Below are 23,070 nucleotides of genomic sequence, written 5' to 3'. Positions count from 1 at the left end.
GGTGATGGAATGAGTGGAAATGGCCAGGAATTGTGCCAGGGAAGGTTTAGGTTGGACATTAGGAAAAATGTCTTTGCTGCAAGAGTTGTCAGGCACTGGAACAGGTTGCCCAGGGAGGTGGTGGAGTCACCATCCCCGGCCATGCTGAGGAAACATGTGGACATGATATTTGGGGACACGGTTTAGTGATCATGGTGGTGTTGGGTCAGCAGTTGGACTGGATGACCTGAGAGGGCTTTTCCAACCCAAATGATTTTATGAACACCCTGGTGTCTCTCTGGTTAGCCAACTATGGCTTTGGGACACAGCTCTGGAGAGAAAAGACGACTGGTGGACAGAGAGCTGAGGGAGTGGGCAGGCACTGGTGGCAGAGAGCTGGAGGAGTGGGCAGGCACTGGTGGCAGAGGGGTGAAGGAGTGGGCAGGCACTGGAGGCAGAGAGGTGAAGGAGTGGGCAGGCACAACCGTCAAGAGACAAACCCTTTGAGCTGACAGAGGTGGGAAAGGCAGGTCCAGGAACCGAAAGAGGTTTCCCTTGCTAAGCCAGGACACCTCCCAAGCTGGCGCAGTGCCGCGGAGGGGTCCAAAGTGCCCCAACGGCGGCCGCCCCCTCCCGCCGCCCCGCCCCCTCCATCGACCCCGCCCCCTCAGCTCCGCCCCGCCCCCTCTCTCGGCCTCGGCCCCGCCCCCTCCCTCAGCCTCGGCCCCGCCCTCGGCTCCGCCCCGGGGCCGCCCCTGCCGCCCTGCGCGTGCGCGGCCCTCAGGCTCCTGCCGCCGCCGCCGGTTGCCGTCGGTCGCTGCCCGCTCCCGGCCCATGCCCGCCGCAGCCATGTCGGAGCGGCTGGGCAAGCCCAGCTGCCTCATCGTCGCCAGCGCAGCTGCTGCGGGTGAGGCGTCTTACAGCGGGAAGCTTCCGACCTGCCGGGGCCCGCTCCCCGGCCCTCCCCTGCCCCGGGATGTGGGCCGCGGCCTGCCGCGCCCTTTGAATGCGACTCCGTGTTCGCCGCTGTCCCGGGCCGCCTTCCCGGCGCCTGCCTGCACCGCAGCTGTGCCCTGCCTTCTGCGTCTCCTCTGTGCGAGACGCCCGATGCCGGCACCGTGCGGTTGGAAGGGAGCTCTGCAGGTCACCCAGCCCAAGCTCAAGCAGGGCGCCCACAGCACCTTGCCCAGCAGCGCAATGCCCAGGGAGGGTTGGAAGCTCTCCACACAAGAAGACTCCTCTCTGGGCAGCCTGCTCCAGGCCTCCAGCATCCCCACACCAAACAACATTCTCCTCAGCCTCAGTTCCAGCTTCCTGGCTTCCACTTTGTGCCCTCTGCCCCTTGGCCTGGCCCTGGGCACCACTCATAAGAGCCTGGCCCCAGCCTCTTGCCCCCCACAGCTCCTTTAGCTGTTGCTGAGCACTGAGCAGATGCCCTCTGGGGCTGCTCTCCTGCAGGCTCCACAGCCCCAGGGCTCTCAGCCTTTGCTTCTCACAGAGCTGCCCCAGGCCTCTCAGCACCTTCAGAGCCTCCATTGGACTTTCTCCAGCAGTTCTCAGTCCCACTTGAACTGCAGAGCCCGGAACTGGACCCAGTGGCCTGTCTGGGGCAGAGCAGATGGGGAAGAGAACTTCCCTTGACCTGCTGGGCACACTTGCTTATGCTACCAGGGGACCGTTTGCCCTCTTGGCCACTAGATGTGTGCTAGATGAAATAAGCTGATGGGGCTGGGATTAAAATGGGGGTTTTTTTAAGTTGCTGTCTCTTTTTTTCAGGTGTGTCAGCCCAGTCCTTCCTTCACTGCTTCACACTGACCAGCTCTGCTTTTAACCTGCAGGTTGCAACTCCTGGGGTGAGTAAAACTGAGCAGTTACTGGGATGATTTCAGTCCGAAACATGCTGATGCCTCCACTGATACTTAACTTTTTTGGAGACCTGTTTTATTGGCTTTGCAGATTAATGGACTTTTAAATTTGCTTAACATGGAATTTAGACATTGAAATAATTTTCCCAAGGGAAGTAGTGGATTCCTGTCCATTGGACAGTTTTAAGACTCTACTTAGCAGGGTCCTGGGCCGTCTCATTTTGACTTTACAGGGTGCTGGAGCTGATGATCCTTGGGGTCCCTTCCAACCTGCCATTCTGTGTTTCTGTGAAATGAGTTCATGTTGCTCCTTGTAGTAGGTTCTGAGCTTCTCTGTTCAGTGACTCCCACAGAGATTAGGAGGAGAACTATGGCAGAAGAATGGAAAACTTGAGGCTTTTGAGAGCTGAAGTCTGTGAGAATCCTGCATGGTTACAGCTAAAGAAAAGCAGTGGGGAAAAGGGAAGACTTGAGGCTTTTGAGAGCTGAAGTCTGAGAATCCTGCATGGTTACAGCTAAAAAAGGCAGTGGGGAAATGGAAAACTTGAGGCTTTTGAGAGCTGAAGTCTATGAGAATCCTGCATGATTACAGCTAAAAAAGACAGTGGGGAAATGGAAAAACTTGAGGCTTTTGAGAGCTGAACTCTATGAGAATCCTGCATGGTTACAGCTAAAAAAGACAGTGGGGAAATGGAAAACTTCAGGCTTTTGAGAGCTGAAGTCTATGAGAATCCTGCATGGTTACACCTAAAGAAAGGCAGTGGGGAAAATGGAAGACTTCAGGCTTTTGAGAGCTGTAGTCTATGAAAATCCTGCATGGTTACAGCTAAAGGAAGGCAATGGGGAAAATAGAAAACATCAGGCTTTTGAGAGCTGAAGTCTATGAGAATCCTGCATGGTTGCACCTAAAGAAAGGCAATGGGGAAAATAGAAAACTTCAGGCTTTTGAGGGCTGCATGGTTACACCTGAAGAAATACAGTGGGTGCCTGCAGTGCTTCTAACTAACCACAGGCTTTGAACCATCTTTTCCTTAGGGAAAACCAATTGATTTTGTGGATGTGAACGAGAGCAACATGCGCTGGATCCAGGACTTCCGCATGAAATCCTATGCCAGCCCTGCCAAGCTGGAGTCCATTGATGGTAAGGGCTTTCCTGTTGGCCACTCTTGTCACCTCCACTGATGGCCTTCCTTTCTTTTAGGCTTTTAGGGAAGAACAACACAGAAGAGGCATTGACCTGTGTTTTTAGGGGAAGCCTTGGAAGTTGCTACTCTTTTAATTTAAGAGGAATTCCTACGACAGTTGCTGTTTGGTTTCTTTTATTTCAGAGGAATTTCTGGCAACTACAGTTGCTATTTCTCATTGAAGAGGAAGTCCTGGCAACTACAGATGTTACTTATTTGTCATGAATTACATATATATATAATGTTGAAAACTCAGTACTGGTCAGGCCACACCTTGAGGTCTGTGTCTAGTTCTGTGCTCATCAATTCAAGAGAGATGTTGAGATACTGGAACATGTCCACAGAAGGGTGACTGCACAGAGAAGCCTGGAGCACAGCCCTGTGAGGAGAGGCTGAAGGAGCTGGGGGTGTTTATCCTGGAGAAGAGGAGGCTCAGGGGTGACCTCATTGCTGTCTACAACTACCTGAAGGGAAGCTATAGCCAGGTGGGGGTTGGTCTCTTCTCTCAGGCAACCAGCAATAGAACAAGGGGACACAGTCTCAAATTGTACCAGGGGAGGTCTAGGCTGTATGTTAGGAGGAAGTTGCTGGCAGAGAGAGTGATTGGCATTGGAATGGGCTGCCCAGGGAGGTGCTGGAGTCACTGTCCCTGGAGGTGTTCAAGCAAAGCCTGGCTGGGGCACTTAGTGCCATGATCTGGTTGAATGGGTAGAGCTGGGTGATAGATTGGACTGGCTGAGCTTGGAGGTCTCTTCCAACCTGCTTCATTCTATGAATTTTATATATATATTCTATCATACTATATATGCACACTCTGCATTGTGTTTGGGGTTGTTTTTGTTAAAAAACCACTTTACTAGAGCAGAAGCTTTAGCAGACTGCAGTTTTAAGCTTTGCCTGGGTAAGAATATCTCATTAAAAATACATATATATATTTATATATATATTCTTTGTCCTAAAAAGATCTTTTTTTCTCTACTGCACATAGAGCTCTTAGGCTTCTTCACTCCATTTTTTTCTGTGCCTCACATTTTTTTTTTGTTTGGCCTTTTTTTTTAGCTCTGGGTTTGGTTTTATTTTGTTACCATTCTGTTCCCCACGGGGCATGGGCTGGAGGCAGCATTGGGTGCCTCACAGGGTTTTCTCCACACAGCTCTGTGAGTTTCTTTAGTTCATTCAGTTTATGCAGGTTTTGACAGACTTAAGTGGTACTGTCTTGATTTTGTCAGCTCTGAAGTGGGTTCATGGTCAGGCTGTTTGGTTTGTAACTTGTTTTACAATGAGCTTCTCCTTTTTTTTTGCCTTCCTAGGTGCCAGATACCATGCACTGCTGATTCCAAACTGCCCTGGGGCTATGACTGATCTTGCAAACAGTGGGTACCTGGCAAAGATCCTGCAGCATTTCAGCACTGAGAACAGTAGGTCAACATCTTCAGTTGTTTGAGGAAATAAAATAGTACTAAGAATTATAAAATCGTTTGGGATGGGAAAGACCTCTAAGATAAACTAGTCCAAATGTCAACTTAAGACCACTGTAGCCATTAAACCATGTCCACAAGTGCCATGTGCACATATTTCTTGAACATCTCCAGGAATGGTAACTCCATGACTGCCCTGGGCAGCCTGTTCCAATGTCTGACCACCCTTTCAGTGAAGAAATAATTTTTCCTCCTGTCCAACCTAAACCTCCCTTAGCACAATTTCAGGCCATTTCCCCTCATTTCATCACCTGATACTATTCATAGAATTCATAGAATCAGCCAGGCTGGAAGAGACCTCCAAGTTCATCCAGTCCAGCCTAGCACCCAGCCCTGTCCAGTCAACTTGACCATGGCACTAAGTGCTTCATCCAGGCTTTGTTTGAGCACCTCCAGGGATGGTGACTCCACCACCTCCCTGGGCAGCCCATTCCAATGCCAATCACTCTCTCTGTGAAGAACTTCCTCCTAACATCCAGCCTGTACCTCTCCTGGCACAACTTGAGACTGTGTCTATTGCTGGTTGCCTGAAAGAGGAGATCAACTCCCACCTGGCTACAGCCTCCTTTCAGGTAGTTGTAGACAGCAATGAGGTCTGCCCTGAGCCTCCTCCTCTCCAGGCTAAACAACCCCAGCTCCCTCAGCCTCTCCTCATAGGGTTTGTGTTCCAGGCCTTTCACCGGCTTTGTCACCCTTCTCTGGACACATTACCAGCGAGAAGAGACCAAACCCACCTCACTCCCACCTCCTTTCAGGCCTCCTCTTCTGCAGGCTGAACAATGCCAGGTCCCTTGAACTTTGTGCTGTTCATTTGAGGCTGTTACCTTCCAGTGGCTTAACAGTGTTGATGTAGTTGAAAAGGACTCAGAGTTGACAAGAGCTGTTTGAGTGAAGGTCTCTTCCAAAGTATCCCCTTGATGTAGTTACACAGAAGATATCTCAGTGGCTTTGCAGTGCTTGTAGGAATGCTTTCTACCTTACAGTGGTACAGAAGTTACTCTCTCCAGGTCAGTAGGAGTCCAGGTTCAGAGCCAGGTGTGAAATGTATCATCATTAAGGCTGTAGTTGAAGACTTTACCACTTGAGCATGTGCTTTTCTCCTTGGTGCTCTCTCTGGAGTTAAGAGCTAGTAGCTCTTTACAAGACTGATACAATTCTTGCTGTAGTATGCAGGGAATATCTGTCAGCTTGAGAGAGAATAAACAGTTCAGTGTGATTTTAACTATAACACTCACAGTATCCTGAGCACTACTCTGTTTTGTCTGCTTGAAGATGCTGACAGCTGGTTTGCTTTTTCTCCAGAGCCCATCTGTGCAGTTGGCCATGGGGTCGCAGCTTTGTGTTGTGCCACCAACGAGGATAAATCCTGGGTGTTTCAAGATTACAGCCTGACAGGGGTACGTGGAGGTTTCACCTAACTTTTGCTGTTTGAAGTTTTTCTTACTGGTTTTAGGTCATCTGAAATCTTCTGGTCTGATCCCAGAACTTCCTACAAATACAAATGGTCAGGTTGGCACCTTTGGGTTGTGTGCAAAGATGTGTGGGGAGTTATGGGCAAGGGAAGCCCCAGCCCTGAGTGTATGCTTAGTTGTTGTATGGAGAAGGTTTTCCTTCTGCTTATTGATTCAAACTAAAGTTTACTGGACAAAATGCTGACAGTGACTCCTGCATCTCAGGTTCATGGCATCATTTATCTTGGAAAAGCATTTTCAGATCACGGAGTCCAATCCTTAACCCAGCACCACCAGGTCACCACCAAACCATGGCTCTCAGCACCACAGCTTTGAAACCCCTCCAGGGATGGGGACTCCACCACTGCCCTGGGCAGATTGGGTCACATTTTTGATGTCATCTTTTGTCTCACTTGAGTTTTTCACTTTGCTCTCCACTGAAAATCCAGAGAAGCTGCTTGTGGTCGTTGGTTTTGTGCCTCATTTCTCTTTTGTTTCCTCCACAGAGTTGGGAGAATCATAGGAGGAGCTAAAAATGAGTTGCAAGGGGAAGTGTGTGGTGATTTTACTTCTGTTTTTTTTTTCCCCTGTAAAAAGCCTTAGACTTTAGTGCCGTTTGTTCTTTTTCAGCCCTCAGTGTATGAGCTTGTAAGGCAGCCTGATTTTGCCAGTTTGTCCATTATTGTGGAAGACTTTGTGAAGGACTCTGGAGCTACCTTCAGTGGTATGTCGTCCTTTTCTTGTCCAGGACTTAGCTGTCCTTTTGGGAATGAATCACAGGCTCACAGGATGTCAGGGGTTGGAAGGGACCCAAAGAGATCATTGAGTGCAACCCCCCTGCCAGAGCAGGACCGTACAATCTAGCTCAGGTCACACGGGAACACCTCCAGACAGGCCTTGAAAGTCCCCAGAGAAGGAGACTCCACAACCTCTCTGGGCAGTTCTGTGTGCTCTGTGACCCTTACAGTAAAGAAGTTCCCCCCTTGTGTTGAGGCAGAACCTTCTGTGATGCAGCTTCCATCCATTGCTCTTTGTCCCATCACAAGGAGCAAGTGATGGGACACTTGCTAACCCCCAGCCCTCAGATAGTTATAAACATTTATTAGATCCCCTCTCAGTCTTCTCTTCTGCAGACTAAACAGCTCCAGGTCCCTCAGCCTCTCCTCATCTGGCAGTGCTCCAGTCCCCTCATCGTCCTTGTCACCCTCCACTGGACCTTCTCCAGCAGATCCCTGTCCCTCTTAAACTGGGGAGCTCAAAACTGAACACAGTACTCAAGATGGGGTCTCACCAAGGCACAGTAGAGGGGGAGGAGAACCTCCCTGGATCTGCTGGAATATTCGTGTGCCTCTTTGACCCATCTGAATAGAGCTCTGACAGGATTTCTCACCCTCTGTACCTCTTGTGGGGATATAATAACTATCCCAGTGGATTAGAAACTGGAGTATGTGCTCTCTGGGAGAGGTTAAGGTCTGGGATTTTGGGACTGACAAAAGTCCAAATTCAAGCAAGTTCTTTGTTATCTAAAGCTAGAGGCACTAAACTGAGTGCTTTTGGTTGCTCTGAGTAATTTGCTTTGACCATCAAGTATTTCACTTGTGGCTACATCTGGCTTTGTTGTATTTTCTTGTTTCATTGCCAGTCATTCCATTGATTATTGGTCTACACAGAGGTGGTTTTTTTGTTTGTTTCATTGCTAATGATTTAATGAGTTATTAGTCAGAATGTAGAACCTTGGCTTTAAGCTTGGACCAGGTGGTCCTTGGGATCCCTTCCAACCTGGGATTCTGTCATTCTGTGAACTGCAAAATCTGAAGTTCTGTCTTTTGAGAGAAATTACATCCATTAGAGCACAGAAATGTCTTTTCTCCCTCTGGATTAATTCTGCATGTGCAGGCAAAAGTGGCCCTGTGGCTGTGGTTGTATTGCAAAGAATGACAACTTTAAAGTACATATTGGAGGTGAAAACCTCTTGATAAACACTTTATATCCATCTAGTGTTAACTGAATGAGTAGACCAGTCCTACTGTGCTGTCAGAGAAGGACCTTCCCATGAAGCTGTTTCAGGATTAGGGGCTCAGTGTGGTCCTGGTCTGTTTGGGTTATAGGTCAGCCTGTCAGTCACCCAGCAAATCTCTCTGGTCAGAAGAGTTCTGTTTTGTGTTAGTTCTGTCAGATCTGTGACACTGACACTGAAGCAGTCTTGATTAACATGCTGCTCGTTGCTGTTTCTCCTGTGTTTAGCCAGCAGTCCTGATGCTGTGCACGTTGTGCTGGACAGGCACTTGGTGACAGGACAGAATGAGAATTCCACTCTTCCTGCTGTCCAGAATCTTCTCCTCCTTTGCAACATCAGGTGAGGAAATGTGGCACATAAGAACTGGGGATAGACCATGTTGATTGTCCTTTAGTTTCAGGAATCCCAGCATGGTGGGGTTGGAAGGGACCTCTGCAGATCATCCAGTCCAAGCCCTCTGCTCAAGCAGGGGTACCCACAGCAGCTTGCCCAGCAGCACAGTGGTGGGGGGGTGGGGGTTGGAAACTCCACAACCTCTCTGAGCAGCCTGCTCCATGCCTTCAGTACCTTCATACCAAAAGAGTTTCTCCTCATCCTCATGTGGAATTTCCCAGCTTCCAGTTTGTGCTCTTTTGGCCATGAGAGCACATTTCTGGTTTATGGGCAACTAGTTATCCACCAACACTGCCAGGTCCTTCTGTAAACAATAAAGAAGGTGAAATACACTGGGAAATGCAGGGCTGATGAAGTCAAACATAGAGCAGGCTTCTCTGAACACCTCTGTTGAGAGGAGCATCTATTGCATCAGCCTCTGTGGTTTGACAAGTCAGTGTGTAGCCAGCTGTGATTTAGGATTCTGGGAGTGAATGAATTTAGTGCCTTTGGGAATGGCTGGGCTGTTTGGCTTTCACGTCAGAGAGGAGGAGAACACAGAAATAACCACCAAAATCTTCTCTTGCTCAGGTGAATGTGTTGCAAGCCCTTTCCTGGCTGTGGACTAACAGGTGGTGTCATGTTTGGATGTGTTTGGTTCAGCAGGAAATGAAGGAGCAGGTCTCCTTGCAAATGGGATGGATGAAGACCCAGCAGGCTGAGTATCTCCTTGGCTGCTACTGGATCAATCATTCCCCTAAAGCTCTCTCCTGGACTGGGAAGAGACTGGCAGTGAAGTGGCAGTGGCAGATTTTGTGTGTGTGTAGTGGAGAAGGTTGCAAAGGAGAAACATTTGAAGAGTGCCAGATTTGAGAAGAAGTTATGGGACCACTTTACAGTTTTGTTGCTACAGTTTTTTTCTCTCCTCTTTGGATCCTTAATTTATCCATGTGGGAATTGTCTTTAAGTTGGTGCTACAAGTTCCTGCTGAAGGCTGATGTTCTAATTGTTAGTAACTGCCCCAAAGAGGATATGGAACTCTGAAGCAGCTTCTGTTTGAGGTGTTGGTGTTGGAAACCCCACTTAGAACTTCACTGAAATGCTGTTTGAGATGCATCCTCCCCTGACTTTCAGTGGCCCCAAGTGACTGACTGAACTCTGGATGTGTCTGGGATGCTTTGGATGTACCTGGAATAGGATGGAAAATGCTGAGCTCTGAATAAAGCAGAGCTGGTTGGTTGAAAGCAACCAGTTGGTGATGCTGTTGGCACAATGTGGCCTTGCTTTCTTCTTCACCTGACTGTGCTTCTGTTTAAAATGTTGGCTCAGCTGTTTTTCACATGATCTAACTATTTTTCTGTGCTTCTCTGTGCTGCTGGTGTTAGGACCTTTGTTCTCATTGAAATGTTTGAAATACTTCTCTCTGGCCAGTACAGAGTGGTTGCCTCTTGCTGGAATTTTACAGCATCTCCCAATCCCAGCATGATGTGGGCTGAAAGTGACTTCTGGAGGTCATCCGGCCCAGCCCCCTGCTAGAGCAGGGTACCCGCAGCAGCTTGCCCAGCAGCGCAATGGCTGGAAGGGGCTGAAAGCTCTCCACACAAGGAGATCTCCACAACCTCTCTAGGCAGCCTGCTCCAGGGCTCCAGCACCCTCCAAACAAGTTTTTTCTCATCTTCAGGTGGAACCTCCTAGCTTCCAGTTTGTGCCCTCTGCCCCTTGTCCTGTCTCTGGGCACCACTGACAAGAAGCTGGCCCCAGCCTCTTGTCCCCAGCGGCTCCTTTAGCTGTTGCTGAGCACTGAGCAGATGTCCTCTGGGGCTGCTCTTCTGCAGGCTCAGCAGCCCCAAGGCTCTCAGCCTTTGCTCCTCACAGAGCTGCTCCAGGCCCCTCAGCATCTTCAGAGCCTCCACTGGACCCTTTGCAATAGTTCTTAATCTCTCTTGAACTGGGGAGCCCAGAACTGGGACAGAGTAGAGGGGCAAGAGAACTTCCTTTGCCCTGCTGCCCACACTCTTCTTCGTACTCCCAGGATGCCATTAGTCTTCCTGGCCACAAGGGCACATGGGCAACTTGTTCACCAGCACTGCCAGGTCCTTCTCTGTGGAGCTGCTTCCCAGCAGGTCACTCCTCACCTGTACTATGGCAGGGAGTTGTTCCTCCTCAGGTGCAGGACTCTCTTCTTGCCCTGGTTGGACTTCAGGAGCAGGACTCTCTGCTCTCCAGCCTGGCCAGATCTGACTGAATGACACCAGAGCCTGATGGTATTCTCAAATGCTCTAACCAAACTGATGCCCTGCAGTGATGGTTTCTCCTCTCCCTGCCTTGAGTGTCCCGGGAGGATGAGCTTTTGGCAGCGCTTGCAAATGCTTGGTGTGACACAGGCTTTGTTGGGCACAGTTGTTAGAGAGCATTCTGGCTTTTACACCATGTGACAGCCTGGGTTTTGTCCCAAATGCTTCTCAAATGGATCAAAGGCTTCAAATTCTGGAGACTTTTCAGCCCCCACAAAGCCTGACTGGTTTTGTGCTGTGCTCTGAGCACTGAGTGCTTTGCTCTGAGGGCTTCTACCAGCAGCTCTGTGACCTAGAAGTCTGCTCCTGGCACTCTAGTCATGCCTGAACCCTTGCACCTGTAGGAACACAGCTGTGCCCTCAAACACCTCCCAGTTCCTTTGCTAAGAGGTCAGGCATCAGGACCTGCTGCCCCTCGGGGCAAAACAAGCTGTGACAGGCTGAGGATCACCCAGCTGTTAGGTGAAGTCACACCCTGGAGAGAGGTTTTTACTGGTCACTGAGCACGAGGAACAAAGAAATCAGCAACAACTGCACAGCAGCTCTGGGTTGGTCACTTCTAGAGCCTCAGGTCTTCCTCTTCAAGATCTGGGCAATACCTGAGCTCTTCATCAGTGGTTAATGTTCAGTTTGCTGGGTTAAGTAAGCCTGTGGCTGGAGGGAAATAATTTGGGTCTGGTGGAGGAGCCTCATCCTGCTCTGGTATGTTGTGGTTACTGCAATAGCAGTTTTTATAATCCACATTGCTGGAAAAGGGTAGATTTGGACTGGGCATTAGAAAGAAATTCCCTACAGTGAGTGTGGTGAGACACTGGAGCAGGCTGCCCCTAGAAGCTGGAGGTGGTGAGGGCCAGGTCAGATGAAGCTTTGTGCAACCTGGGCTAAGGGGAGGTGTCCCTGCCCATGGCATGGGTTTGGAACCAGGTTATCTTTAAGTTCCCTTGTTGGGATTGTGTGATTTGCCACTGGAATAGGCTGGTAGGGAGATGGTGGAGTCTCCATCCCTGGAAGTACTTAGAAAGAGACTGGATGTGGCACTTGGTGCCATGATTTAGTTGATTACCTAATGTCAGGTAATAGGTTGGACTTGATGATCTTGAAGGTCCAACCGGACTGATTCTGTGCTTCAGTCATAGTTAAACTGGGAAAAACAAATCTGCTCTCTTTGTGTGAGACTGGGGACTGAATTAAATTAAAAAGTTAAAACACTCTGTCCAGGTGTCCCCTGCAGCAGGGCAATGAAGACATCACAAGGAGTAATTTGGGGTTAATTTGCATGTATTGAGAAAAGTGCCACAAAAAAATCTGCAATTCTATTTGTCCCTTTGATAAAAAAAAAAAGAGAAAAGCATGATACAGAAAATCTATCCATACACAGCATGAGACTTCCACAAGGTAAGACATTTGTACATCCCATTTAATCTGAGGGTGAGCCACTCAATCCAACCTTGAGCAACTTGGGGAAATTGGGATCTTTCTACTTTCCATTTTCAGCGCTGAACATTCGCTCCTGGAAAGAGAGGAGAGGAAACAAAGAGCAGATGAGGAAGAGTTTGGGAACTGTGCTTTATGTACACAAGGTAAGGCACTATCAAGTAGTTTTCAGACAAGAAGTCCTTAGGTCAGGGACACTTGAGGTGCATTTTTTTCCCCCAGTTCAACTGATCTTATTTCATAGAACTATAGAGTTGTTTGGGTTGGAAAAGCCCTGGAGTATCACCCAATCCAACTGTCAACCCAACACCACTGTGGCCCACAGTGCCATGGCCACAAGTTTCTTGAACACCTCTAGGGATGGGAGGTCTCTCACCTCCCTGGGCAACCTTTTCCAATGCCTGATCACTCTTGCAGCAAAGAAATTGCTCCTCATGTTCAATCTAAACCTCCTCTGACATGATTTCAGGCTATTTCCTCTTGTTCTATCACCTTATACTAGGGGGAAGAGACCAACCCCCACCTGGCTCAAATATCCTTCCAAGAAGTTGTAGAGAGCAATGAGGTCTCCCCTCACCCTCCTCTTCTCCAGACTAAAGAACCCCAGGTCCCTCAGCTGTTCTTCACCAACCCTGTCCTCCAGACCCTTCCACAGCTTCGTTGCATTTCTCTGGACCTGCTCCAGCCCCTCCATGTCCTTCTTGGCATGAGGGGACCAAAACTGAACACAAAGAAAAGACTTCCTCAAGAAGATGGAAAGGGCCGCACATTTTTAAACATCCTGCTCCATAGCAGGAGTTAAAGGTGGAGAGGACAAGAGAAAATGGCCTCAAGATTTAGGATGGATATTAGGAACATTTATTTCCCCTGCCAAGAGTGGTCAGGCATTGAAACAGGCTGCCCAGGGAGGTGGTTGAGTCACCATCCCTGGAGGTGTTCAAAAAATGTGTCCCCATGGCACCTGGGGCCATGGTTTGGTGGCCATAGTGGTGCTGGGTTGACAGCTGGACCTGATGATCTTAGAGAGCTTTTCCAACCCAAACAGTTCTAAGACTTTTCAGGTAGCTTGACTACACTCAGCATTTGGTGCCTCCTAGTGCCAAGTACAAGCAGGATTTATTTCCAGCTCACTCTGTGTCTTGTGCCACTGCTGACAGCTGAGGAGTTCAGCAGTAGGCTGAAGTGACTTCTCGCTTTGTCAGTAGCTTTATCTCGGTTAGCTGCCTGTCTGAAGACTGCCCTGGGCCCCAGGGAGCAGGTGTGGCTGTGTGCATACATCTGGCAGGAGTTCTTTCAGGAGAGGCAATCAACTTTACCAAGTTCACTTAAGCCAGGTGGCCTGTTTGCTAGCTGCCTGTCCTACGGAACTTGTGCTGCCTGTGTGCAAAGCTGATCAGACTTGCTCACAGCTCCCTCATTGATTGTAACAGCTCCCTGAAGCACTAAAGGCCTGAGGAGGAGCAGATGGAAAGTGCCCAGTGGGAAAGGAACTGGTGGGGTTGGTGATAGTAGCTGGAGATGAGCCAGTGTACACTCAGGTGGCCAAGGAGGCCACCAGCATCCTGGCTTGGATCAGCGAGAGTGTAGGCAGCAGGGCAGGGATTGTCCCCCTGGACTGGGCTCTGGCAAGGCCACACCTGGAATTCTGGAGTCAGTTTTGTGCCCTTCCCTCAAAGAAGGACATTAAGGGGCTGCAGCAGGTCCTGACAAGAGCAACAAAGCTGGGGAAGGGTTGGAGAACAGGAATGGTGAGGAGCAGCTGAGGGAGCTGGGGGTGTTAAGGCTGGAGAACAGGAGGCTGAGGGGAGAGCTTCTGGCCCTCTGCAACCCCCTGCAAGGAGGCTGGAGCCAGGTGGCAGTCAGCCTCTTTTGCCAAGAGCCAAGTGACTTGACAAGGGCAAATAGCCTCAAGTTACCCCAGGGGAGGTTTAGGTTGGAGATGAGGCAAAATGTCCTCACCAGATGGGTTGTCAAGGCCTGTCTCAGGCTGCCCAGGGCACTGGTGGAATCCCCATCCCCGGAAGGGTTTCAAAGCTGTGGAGATGTGGTGCTGAGGGCCATGGTTTGGTGGGGACTCAGCAGTGCTGGGTTAAGGGCTGGACTTGCTGTTCTCAGGGACGTTTTGCAGCATTTGTGATTGTAGTGCTTAGCCATAGCAGGGGACAGCTGCAGTACGTGGGAGAGGCAGTGGACAGAACGTTTACCTTTAGCATCCTCTCCAGCTTTACCGCGTCTGCAGCAAACTTTCTGATCCCATCAGACAACTTCTCCACAGCCATTTGGTCTTCATTGTGGTGCCAGCGGAAGGCCTTCTCATCCAGGTGGATCTTCTCAAGCTCACATGCCTGAGCTGTGTGCAAGAAGAGTTGGGAAGGGGGGAGAAAACAAGGGACAAAACCACATTATGGGATCACTACCAAATTCCACAGGCTTCCCAAGACAGTGTCAGGATTCTAACCACCACACCTCTAGCTGTTGAGATTCAAACCTCCCTTTCAGAGCGACTTGAGGAATGTGTGGTTCCTCTGCGTGGCTACAGCAACACCAGGAAACGTTCCTCTGTTTTGTTTCTCTTAATGTGCAGTGTTTGTGTGTGCTGTTATCTTGTATCGGCTGCTGAATGGTACAGAACTTTCAGGCCTATTATCAGGAATTATGGAAGCTCCTCCTGCTGGGAGCCACTCTAAGCAAATACCTTGAACAATTGGCTCTTTGATTAGTTGGCAGTGCCTAACAAAGCTCGATTGATAACCTGCTTACAAGCCAGCTAAACACCCCAGCACCACAGCTGTGCACAAACCTCATTCTCCCCGTTGCAGAGCTGAAAAGAGCAGCAGCACAGTGGGAACACAAAATCAAAGCCACGGTAGCACAGCATCATTAGATCCAACCACTCAAGCATGCCTCTGATTAATTTTTGGTGGGCACAGACAGCTTTTGGCATGTCTAGAGCTGACTGCATCACTGAAGCAATGTTAACATATGATTAAACCATGTTTGGCATCTTTGATATTAGCCAAATGTATGAAGTTCCTCCTCCTGCTCTCCTTGTCCTCTCAGGAGAGGGTACAAGTAGTTGACCCATTGGAAGTAGAGTCAGTAGGGACTCAGGACCCTAATGAAGGGCTTGTGTGTGGCAGAAGCTGCAGCAGAACCACTGTCATGAGGCTTTTGTTGGCTTTAGAGAAGGATCAGGGTTTTTTTTAATCCTACAGCAAAGCAAAGGCAAGAACCATAGAGCTGAGCAGAACCACCAACTCCAACGTGTTGAAGAGGTGGAGTAAGCCCACCTTACGTTGAAGTAGACTTCTATGGACTTACCCTCTTTGACACTCAGCGTGGGAGTTAACTTGACATACTCTTTGCTGAGCTCTGCCAAAAGCTTGGGTGAAATGGTGAGATAGTCACAGCCTGTGAGTGCTTTGATTTCTCCTGTGTTTCGAAACGAAGCTCCCATCACGATGGTTTTGTAGCCAAACTTTTTGTAGTAGTTGTAGATCTTAGTGACACTCTTCACTCCTGGAAAAAAAAAACATAAGTCAGAAAATGCTTTAGGTTGGAAAGGACTTTTACAGCTCATCTAGTCCAACCCCTAATCAGCAACTTTCAGCATGGGAAGTACCAATCACAGAATGCCAGGTTGGAAGAGACCTCAAGGATCATCTGATCCAACCTTTCTTAGGTGCTGGTCTAGTTGAAATAAGCTGGCCCAGCACCCTATTAAGCTGAGTCTTGAAACTGTCCAATAGAGCAGAATCCACCACTTCCCTTGGGAGGTAATTCCAATGTCTAACTGCTATCATGGTAAAAAATGTTCTTTTGGGGTCCAACTGGAATCTTCTGCCCACTACCTCTTGTGTTATCCGTATGACTCCTTGGAAAGAGTCTCCACCGTCTTGGTAGCCACCCATTATGTACTGGTACAAATGATCATTTGGAACATGGCTAAAGGCAGCATTTGTTCATAGCAGGGCTTAGAGAAGGAGCTGTTGTATTTTTAAGCTGAGTGTTAAAAGGGAAGCTCACCTGGATCCTCTGAGGGCTCATAGCTTTTCTTCTCTCCATTTGCAACGTACCAGTCCAGGATACGTCCTACGAACGGGGAGATCAGAGTGACTCCAGCTTCAGCACAGGCAACTGCCTGAGCAAAGGAGAACAGCAAGGTCATGTTGCAGTGAATCCCATACTCTGCTTCCAGGACCCTGCAGACACAGGCTGGCTCAGAACAGCAGTTTGCACTCTCTCCTTATGGCAATCACATTCATGCAGTAAGTTAACTACGAGGTAAGAAGTTAAATCTACTCAATTCCTGCAGTTAAATTAGGAATGTGGTGAAGTTTCAAGGCTTTCATGTTTTAAGCTCACAGCAGATGTTCTGCCCTGCCAGGCTTTGCTTTTATTTACTGTTGCTCCCTGAACCAATTGTAGACAACTTCACACACAGTCACAGAATAAATCAGGTTGGAAGGGACCCTCAAAGGTCATCTTGTCCAATCCCCCTGGCAGTCAGCAGAAACATCTCCAACTAGATCAGGCTGCCCCATCAAGTAAGTTTGATCTTGAATGTCTTCAGAGGTGAGGCAGTTTGGGAAACAGCCTCTGTGTGGACACACTTCTGTTTCAACAGCACAGCCAACTTGGTGTGGCAGCTGAGGAAACTCTTTCTGTGACCTAGCCCTTGTGTGAAGGCACTTCTGTCCTGACAGCATGCTGCAGCACAGCACCTCACTGGCCAGCTGCAGCCCTTAGAACATCTTTCCTGCTGCAGGGCTTTCAAAGCAATTCTTGAAGTGCCCAATGCATTTGTCAGGTGGCTGTGAGCAGGCAGGAGCATGCTGTGAATCAGCACACCCAGTAAAGAAGCACTTACTTGCCAGCCTGGATTCCTTCCCAAGTTGAAGAGAGCTTGATGAGAATTCTCTCTTTACTGATTCCTGCTTCCTTGTAGAGGTCAATGAGGCGCCTGGCCCTTTGGATCATTCCTTCCTTATCAAAGGACAACCTTTGAAACAAGAGCAGGGCTGCTTAAAACCTCATGAATTTACTTTTCAGCCTCTGTCCCTCCCAGAGCCCACTGAAAATCACTTCTAGCAGCATTTACAGGCCAACAACAGGAGTTTGTTCTTGGAGATACAACCCTACTTGATGGGTTGTGAGCCCATCAAGTCGGTGCATGACAGCACTGAGGATCCAGAGCTCAAGACGCTTCCACAGAATCAGAGAATGCATTAGGTTGGAAGGGACCCCCAAAGGTCATCTTGTCCATCTGTCCTACTCTCAGCAGGGACATCAACTACAGCAGGTTGCTCAGGGCCCCATCAAATTTGACCTTGAATGTCTCCAGGGATGGGCCCTCAACCAAATCTCCAGGCAAGCTGTTCCAGTGTCTCACCACCCTCATTGAGAACTTTCTCCTGATGTCAAACCTAAATCTTCCTTCCTCTAGTTTCAAACCATTGCCTCTCATCGTATCACCACGGGCCCTTCTGAACAGTCCCTTCCCAGTCTTCCTGTAGGTCCCCTTCAGATATTGAAATGCAGCTCTAAGGTCTCCCTGGAGCCATCTCCACGCTGAACAGCCCTGACTCTCTCAGCCTGTATCCATAGGGGAGGTACTTCAGCCCTTTGACCATCTTTGTGGCCTCCTCTGGACCTGCTCCAGTGGGTCCATATCCTTCCACCAGCAAGTTACAAAGGTTTTCCTCAGTTTTGAGGAATACAGAAGCTGAATGCTAAAAGTGAGTTTTGGCAAGGAGAAGGTTAACAGATAGATGCTGTGCAAGTCTTGACGTGATTAGTTAAAACAGATCTTGTAGGACATTGAGAAGACAACATCACATGGAAGAGAAGGAGCAAAACTAAGAGTAGTGGAAGCTTTCCTTTGCTTAAGAGACAACAGGAAGATGACAAAATCCAAGTTGAGCATTCCTTGTTTTCATACCTCTATCACAGATTTAGAATCATAGAATCACTAAGGTTGGAGAAGACCTCTAAAACCATCAAGTTCTACCTTCTACCCAACATCTCCATGACCACTAAACCATATCCCAAAGTGCCACATCAACTATTTTTTTTAATACAATGAAGCAAATGAAGGGAAATCTACTCTCTAACAACATCTCATCAATGTAAACTCTTCTTAGCCTCCTAGCAGCAAGCTGTCTACTCCAGAACATTCTTCTCCAACTCACATCATGTACAAATAACCCAGAAAAAGAAGAGCCAACCTTGCATCTACTTCAGTGGACACACGGCCAGGTATTCTCTTTAGTATTTCAGCTCCAAACAGAACAAAAAGTTTGTCACTGGCATTTTTGATCTGCTCCTCTTCTGACCTGAAAACCATGAAGAGCAAAACAATTTCCATGGGGGAAGAGGAAAAAAAAACAACAGACAACAAACCAACAACCCATTTGATTTGCACCTTGCCATGGATTTGAGGATCAAACTTCAGAGGCCATTTAACATTAAACTCCAGAGGTCATGCTCTGCTTCGTGGTTGTGTTCTGCCCTCTCTGCACCACCAGCAGTTTAGCCTTTGGACACTAAGTCTTAGGTGCTGTCAACTCAAGAGTGTTTTCCTGAGCAGTCCTAGAAGGCAATGTGTGGACCCCAAAACACAAAGAAATTACGGGTTTCTTTATAAGGGTTGATGCTTTTTGAGGCAGGAGATGCACCCATGAGTACATGAGGGGAAAACCCCAGCACGCTGCAAGGAGTAGTAAATGCTGCTTGTGTAATTAAAGCTTCTTAAATAGAGATCTCCTGAGATAAAAGCTCTCTTGACTTACCCGCCAAGCTTTTTGCCATAGGCAACAGCATCATCCACAAGTTCCTGGTAAGCTGGCATTTGAGCAGCAGCCAGGATCAGAGATGGGTTTGTGGTGGCATCCAGAGGCTTGTATTCATCAATTGCTGGGGGAACAAAAAGAGCCTATTGAGAACAATCAGCAGGACTCAGCAAGTGGAGAATGGAAACACTTAAGGAGAACGGGAGCAAGTCTAGAGAAGGACAATGAAGCTGGTGAAGAGTCTGAAGAACAGGGCTGGTAAGAAGCAAACTGAGGGACCTGGGGTTGCTGAGTTTAGGGAAAAGAAGGCTTGAAGGGAGACCTGGCCCTCTGCAACTCCCTGAAAGGAAGTTGGAGCCAAGTGAGGGTTGGTCTCTTCTCTCTAGTATCAGGTGATACAGAGGACCAAGAGGAAATGGCCTGGGGAGGTTTAGGTTGGAGATTAGGAATAATTTCTTTCCTGCAATAGTGGTCAGGCACTGGAAGAGGCTGCCCAGGGAGGTGGTGGAGTCACCATGCCTGTAAGTATTCAAGAAATGTGTGGAGATGGCACTTGGGGACATAGTTTAGTGGCCATGGGAATGCTGGGTTGATATGATCTTAGAGGTCTTTTCCAACACAAACATTTGTATGATTCTATAAATAAACTTTGTAGAAGTGCCAGATGAAGAGAAGTAGGGCCAAGGGGGATCTGATCAATGCTCAGGAGCTAAAGGGCAAGAATGACAAAATATTTATCACTAGCAACTTGTCCTCCAAGGTACAGAGGACAACTTTTCTTTTCTCAGTCATCTAAGAAAATACTTTTTTCCATAGCTCCCCTTGTGGGCAATGATTATGATTCTGGAGCAAAGCCACTCCATGCAAAGAGCTTCTTCAACACACACTTCAATTCACATGGATACTGCTTAAAATAAAGCAATACAGCAATCCCAGCATGGTGGGGTTGGATGGACCTCTGCAGATCATCTAGTCCTACCCCCCTGCTAAAGCAGTCACCCACAGCAGGTTGTCTAGGATCACGATGTCCAGGTGGCTTTGGAAACCCTTCAGAGAAGGAAGTGCAGCTCTGAAGCACAGACACAATTTTGGAGAAGCCTGTTTTGCCAGAGGTGATTAATCCTTTCCAACCTTGCAGCATGTGGAGATTCCTATGGGTCTTTGGCAGCATGCAGAAATTAACCTCATTAAACTTAAGCATCTCTCCTGTAAGGAAAGACTGAGAGACCTGGGGCTGTTTAGTCTGGAGAAGAGAAGGCTGCCAGGAGATCTTGTCAACATCTAGAAATATCTGAGGGTGTCAAGATGAAGATGCCAGGATCTTTGTTGTGGTGCCCAGTAACAGGGCAAGGGACAAGAGGTATAATCTGGAACACAGGAGGTTCTACCTCAACTATGAGGAGAAACTTCCCAGTGAGGGTACTGGAGCACTGCAGCAGGCTGCCCCAGAGAGGTTGTGGAGTCTCCTCTGGAAACGTTCAAGACCCACCTGGATGCTTGCCATAGGTAACCCTGCTCTGGCAGTGGAGGTGGACTAAATGATCTCTAGAGGTCCCTTCCAACCCCTAACATTCTATGGTTCTGTGAAATCTGTCACCCAGTTGTCCTCACCCAGTCACCTTCAGGTCTCTCAGAAAGCAGAGTCTCCATCCTTGGAGGTGTTTAAAAGCCACATGGATGTGGTGCTGAGGGATGTGATTTATTGGCAGTGGCTTAGCAGTAGTGGTGGAATTGTGAGCTCCAGGAAAGCAGCTGGACTTGATCTCAAAGGCCTCTTCCAACCCCAGCAGTTCTATGTCGAATGGACTCTTGAAGGCAAAACCCAATTTCTCTGCAGCACTGAAACTTGGAATCAAGCAACCCAAAAAGTTGAAGAGATCCATGTTCCCCAGAGTCAGGCACACATCTGAGCTTCTGCTACCCCCAGCTGAAAATCCAGCACCAGCAGACATCTGGTGGCTGCCGTTAGGGCTGTTTGTTCATCACCCACAGGATTAGGCAAGCAGCAGAGGGATTAGCATGGGCCCCAGTGAGGGCAGAATGGGATTCAGTGTTGCTCCATACAGCACAGAGGTGGCATGGGGAGGGAACTCTGGGTTCTGTGCAGGCGTCAGGACAGTGACAGCCTAGGGACAAGTGGCTTTAAAAATTAAATGCCACCTCCCTTCCTGGGAAAGGGCAGAGCTTGTTCTTCTGAGGAAGGGAGGACAAAAGCACACTTGTGTTATTTGCTTTGCTTCAGGACTGCTTTGCTAGAAGCACTGAATGGTTCGGGTTGGAAAAGAGCTCTGAGATCATGGAGTCCAACCACTAACCCAGCACTGACACTAAACCATGTGCCTCAGCACCACATCTCACAGAATCACCATGGTTGGAAAAGACCTCTTAAGATTGTGAACCTGAACCACTATCTCCACAGCTCTGAAACCCTTCCAGGGATGGGGACTCTGCTGCTTCCCTGGGCAGCCCATTCCAGGGCTTAACAACCCTTCTGGGGAAGAAACTGTCCTCATGTCCAACCTACACCTCCCCTGGTGCAACGTGAGACCATTTGCTCTTGTCCTGTCACCTGTCACTTAGGGGAAGAGCCTGACCTCCACCTGGCTCCAACCTCCCTTCAGGGAATGTAGAAGGGCAGGTCTCCTCTCAGCTTCCATTTCTCCAGGCTGAACAGCTCCAGGTCCCTCGGCTGCTTCTCACAAGACTTGTGCTCCAATGCAGTGTAAGTTTTCCACCATTTGGAACCGACCCAACCCAAATCCATGATGGAACAAACTTCAGCAGCTCCCTCCCACCCCAGAGTCCATCGTGCTTAGCCTGGCACTGGTTGGCAGCAGGACACGGAGCTGACCAGCAGAGTTTGCTCGCAGCGTGGGTCAAACTGGAAAGGAACCACTGGAGGAACTGAGAAAAGCAGTGCACGGAGCGGATCAAGCCTGGGGCGCCAAGGTCTGGGTCGATGCGTGGCAGGAGAAGCAGTAACTGGTGAACTGGGCGGGCAGGACGCTGCCAGCCTCGGCTCTGAGGGGCACAGTGGAGCGGGAGCGGCTTTATCCGCTTCAGTAACACCCGGGCGATCCTTCAGATCCCATCCCGGAGGACACCGGGTGACCTCGGAATAGACAGACTTCGCAAAGACCGGCACAGAGATCGCAGTAGCGAGCCTCCGCAGCCCGAACAGCGCCAGCACGGCAGCAGCCAGACACCTCCGGGCTGCCCTTGGCGGAAGCTGAGCTGCCGCCGGGCAGGAGCCCCCCGAGAGCGGCCCCAGCTTCGATACCGGCGCCGTCCCCACCGCCGGGCCTTGCGCAACCAAGCAGCCCCATGGCGCGGCGATCCCCACGCCCCTACCCCTCTGCCTCCCCAGCAGTTTGCTCCTCTAAGGGGCTCGCCCCTGTGCCCGAGCGCGCCTGCTCTCGGCAGAGAGGCTGGGGGGAGGGATGAAGTGACAGGGGCCCCTCTGCCGCCTCTCACCGTTGAAGTCCCCGGTGTCGGCCACCACCGTGGTGTGGTGCTTGAGTTGGTCCAGCACCGACTCCATCTTCTGCCGCTTCACGGGGGACACCGACATAGCCGCGGGACGGGGGGGCTTACGCCGCCTATAAAGAGCCGCCTGTGCCCGGAGGGGATCCCGCCTGCGCGCACCCGCTGCTCTCCGCTCGCTCCCGACGCCACCGCCTGCGGGGCGGGGCGAGCGGCCGAGCGCCGCCAATCCCATCTCAGGGGGCCGGCGGCTGGCCAGTGAGAAGAGTCGGAGGCAAGATTGACGTGGCTGGGAGGAGCCAAGGCAGGGCAGGGGGCGGGAGGAGGTTTCTGATTGGGTGGTTTGGCCGCTCCCGAGGGTCGCGGGGCAGTCACCATGGTAACGGGGACGCGGCGGCCTCTGCCTGCCGTTGCCCGCCGATAAAAGCGTGCGGCGCTGTTTCGGGAGGTGCTGTCCTGGCGGGCTAGGGCGAAGGTTTTTTCTGTCCCCAGCAGCACCCCCGGAGCCTCTCTCATGGCCGGGCATGTCCGCTGAGCCGCCTCATGCACCCTCGGGCCTCTGGGGCCCGCGGGACGGCTCCGGGAAGAGGCTCTGGCAGTGGGCTAAGATGGCGGCGGAAGAGTTGGTGAGGGCGAGGCCTTGGCCCCGGGTAACGGCCTTAAGGAGGGACTGGCAGCCGCGCCACGCCTGTGTTAACCCGCTGTAGCACCTGAGTGGTACG

The 23,070-nt window shown here is 49.9% G+C and overlaps 2 protein-coding genes across 4 annotated transcripts; one reads left to right on the top strand and one right to left on the bottom strand.

Annotated features, from left to right (window-relative positions):
• The first annotated feature begins 737 nt into the window (after positions 1-737).
• Positions 738-9,619, top strand: GATD1 (glutamine amidotransferase class 1 domain containing 1). 3 transcript variants are annotated; one of them, XM_064163290.1, is made up of 8 exons: positions 738-886; positions 1,756-1,832; positions 2,880-2,985; positions 4,339-4,446; positions 5,809-5,903; positions 6,588-6,681; positions 8,202-8,313; positions 9,013-9,619. In XM_064163290.1, exons 1-8 carry the CDS (start codon positions 814-816, stop codon positions 9,017-9,019), a joined length of 672 nt encoding a protein of 223 aa, XP_064019360.1. In that variant the 5' UTR covers positions 738-813; the 3' UTR covers positions 9,020-9,619. The 3 variants fall into 3 exon arrangements, with proteins under 3 accessions (XP_064019360.1, XP_064019359.1, XP_064019362.1); XM_064163289.1 differs by having other exon boundaries at positions 9,010-9,619; XM_064163292.1 differs by having other exon boundaries at positions 8,938-9,619.
• A 2,281-nt stretch (positions 9,620-11,900) lies between these two features.
• TALDO1 (transaldolase 1) lies at positions 11,901-22,545 on the bottom strand. Its single transcript, XM_064163288.1, has 8 exons — positions 22,340-22,545; positions 18,866-18,989; positions 18,302-18,409; positions 16,945-17,076; positions 16,101-16,276; positions 15,396-15,593; positions 14,279-14,424; positions 11,901-12,150 (listed from the first exon to the last, which is right to left on the bottom strand). Exons 1-8 carry the CDS (start codon positions 22,434-22,436, stop codon positions 12,118-12,120), a joined length of 1,014 nt encoding a protein of 337 aa, XP_064019358.1. The 5' UTR covers positions 22,437-22,545; the 3' UTR covers positions 11,901-12,117.
• Positions 22,546-23,070: the final 525 nt, after the last annotated feature.

The sequence above is a fragment of the Pogoniulus pusillus genome, chromosome 24 (assembly GCF_015220805.1).
Source record: "Pogoniulus pusillus isolate bPogPus1 chromosome 24, bPogPus1.pri, whole genome shotgun sequence".
In the NCBI taxonomy this organism is placed as follows: Eukaryota; Metazoa; Chordata; class Aves; order Piciformes; family Lybiidae; genus Pogoniulus; species Pogoniulus pusillus.
This window is presented reverse-complemented; position numbering and strand designations above follow the sequence as displayed.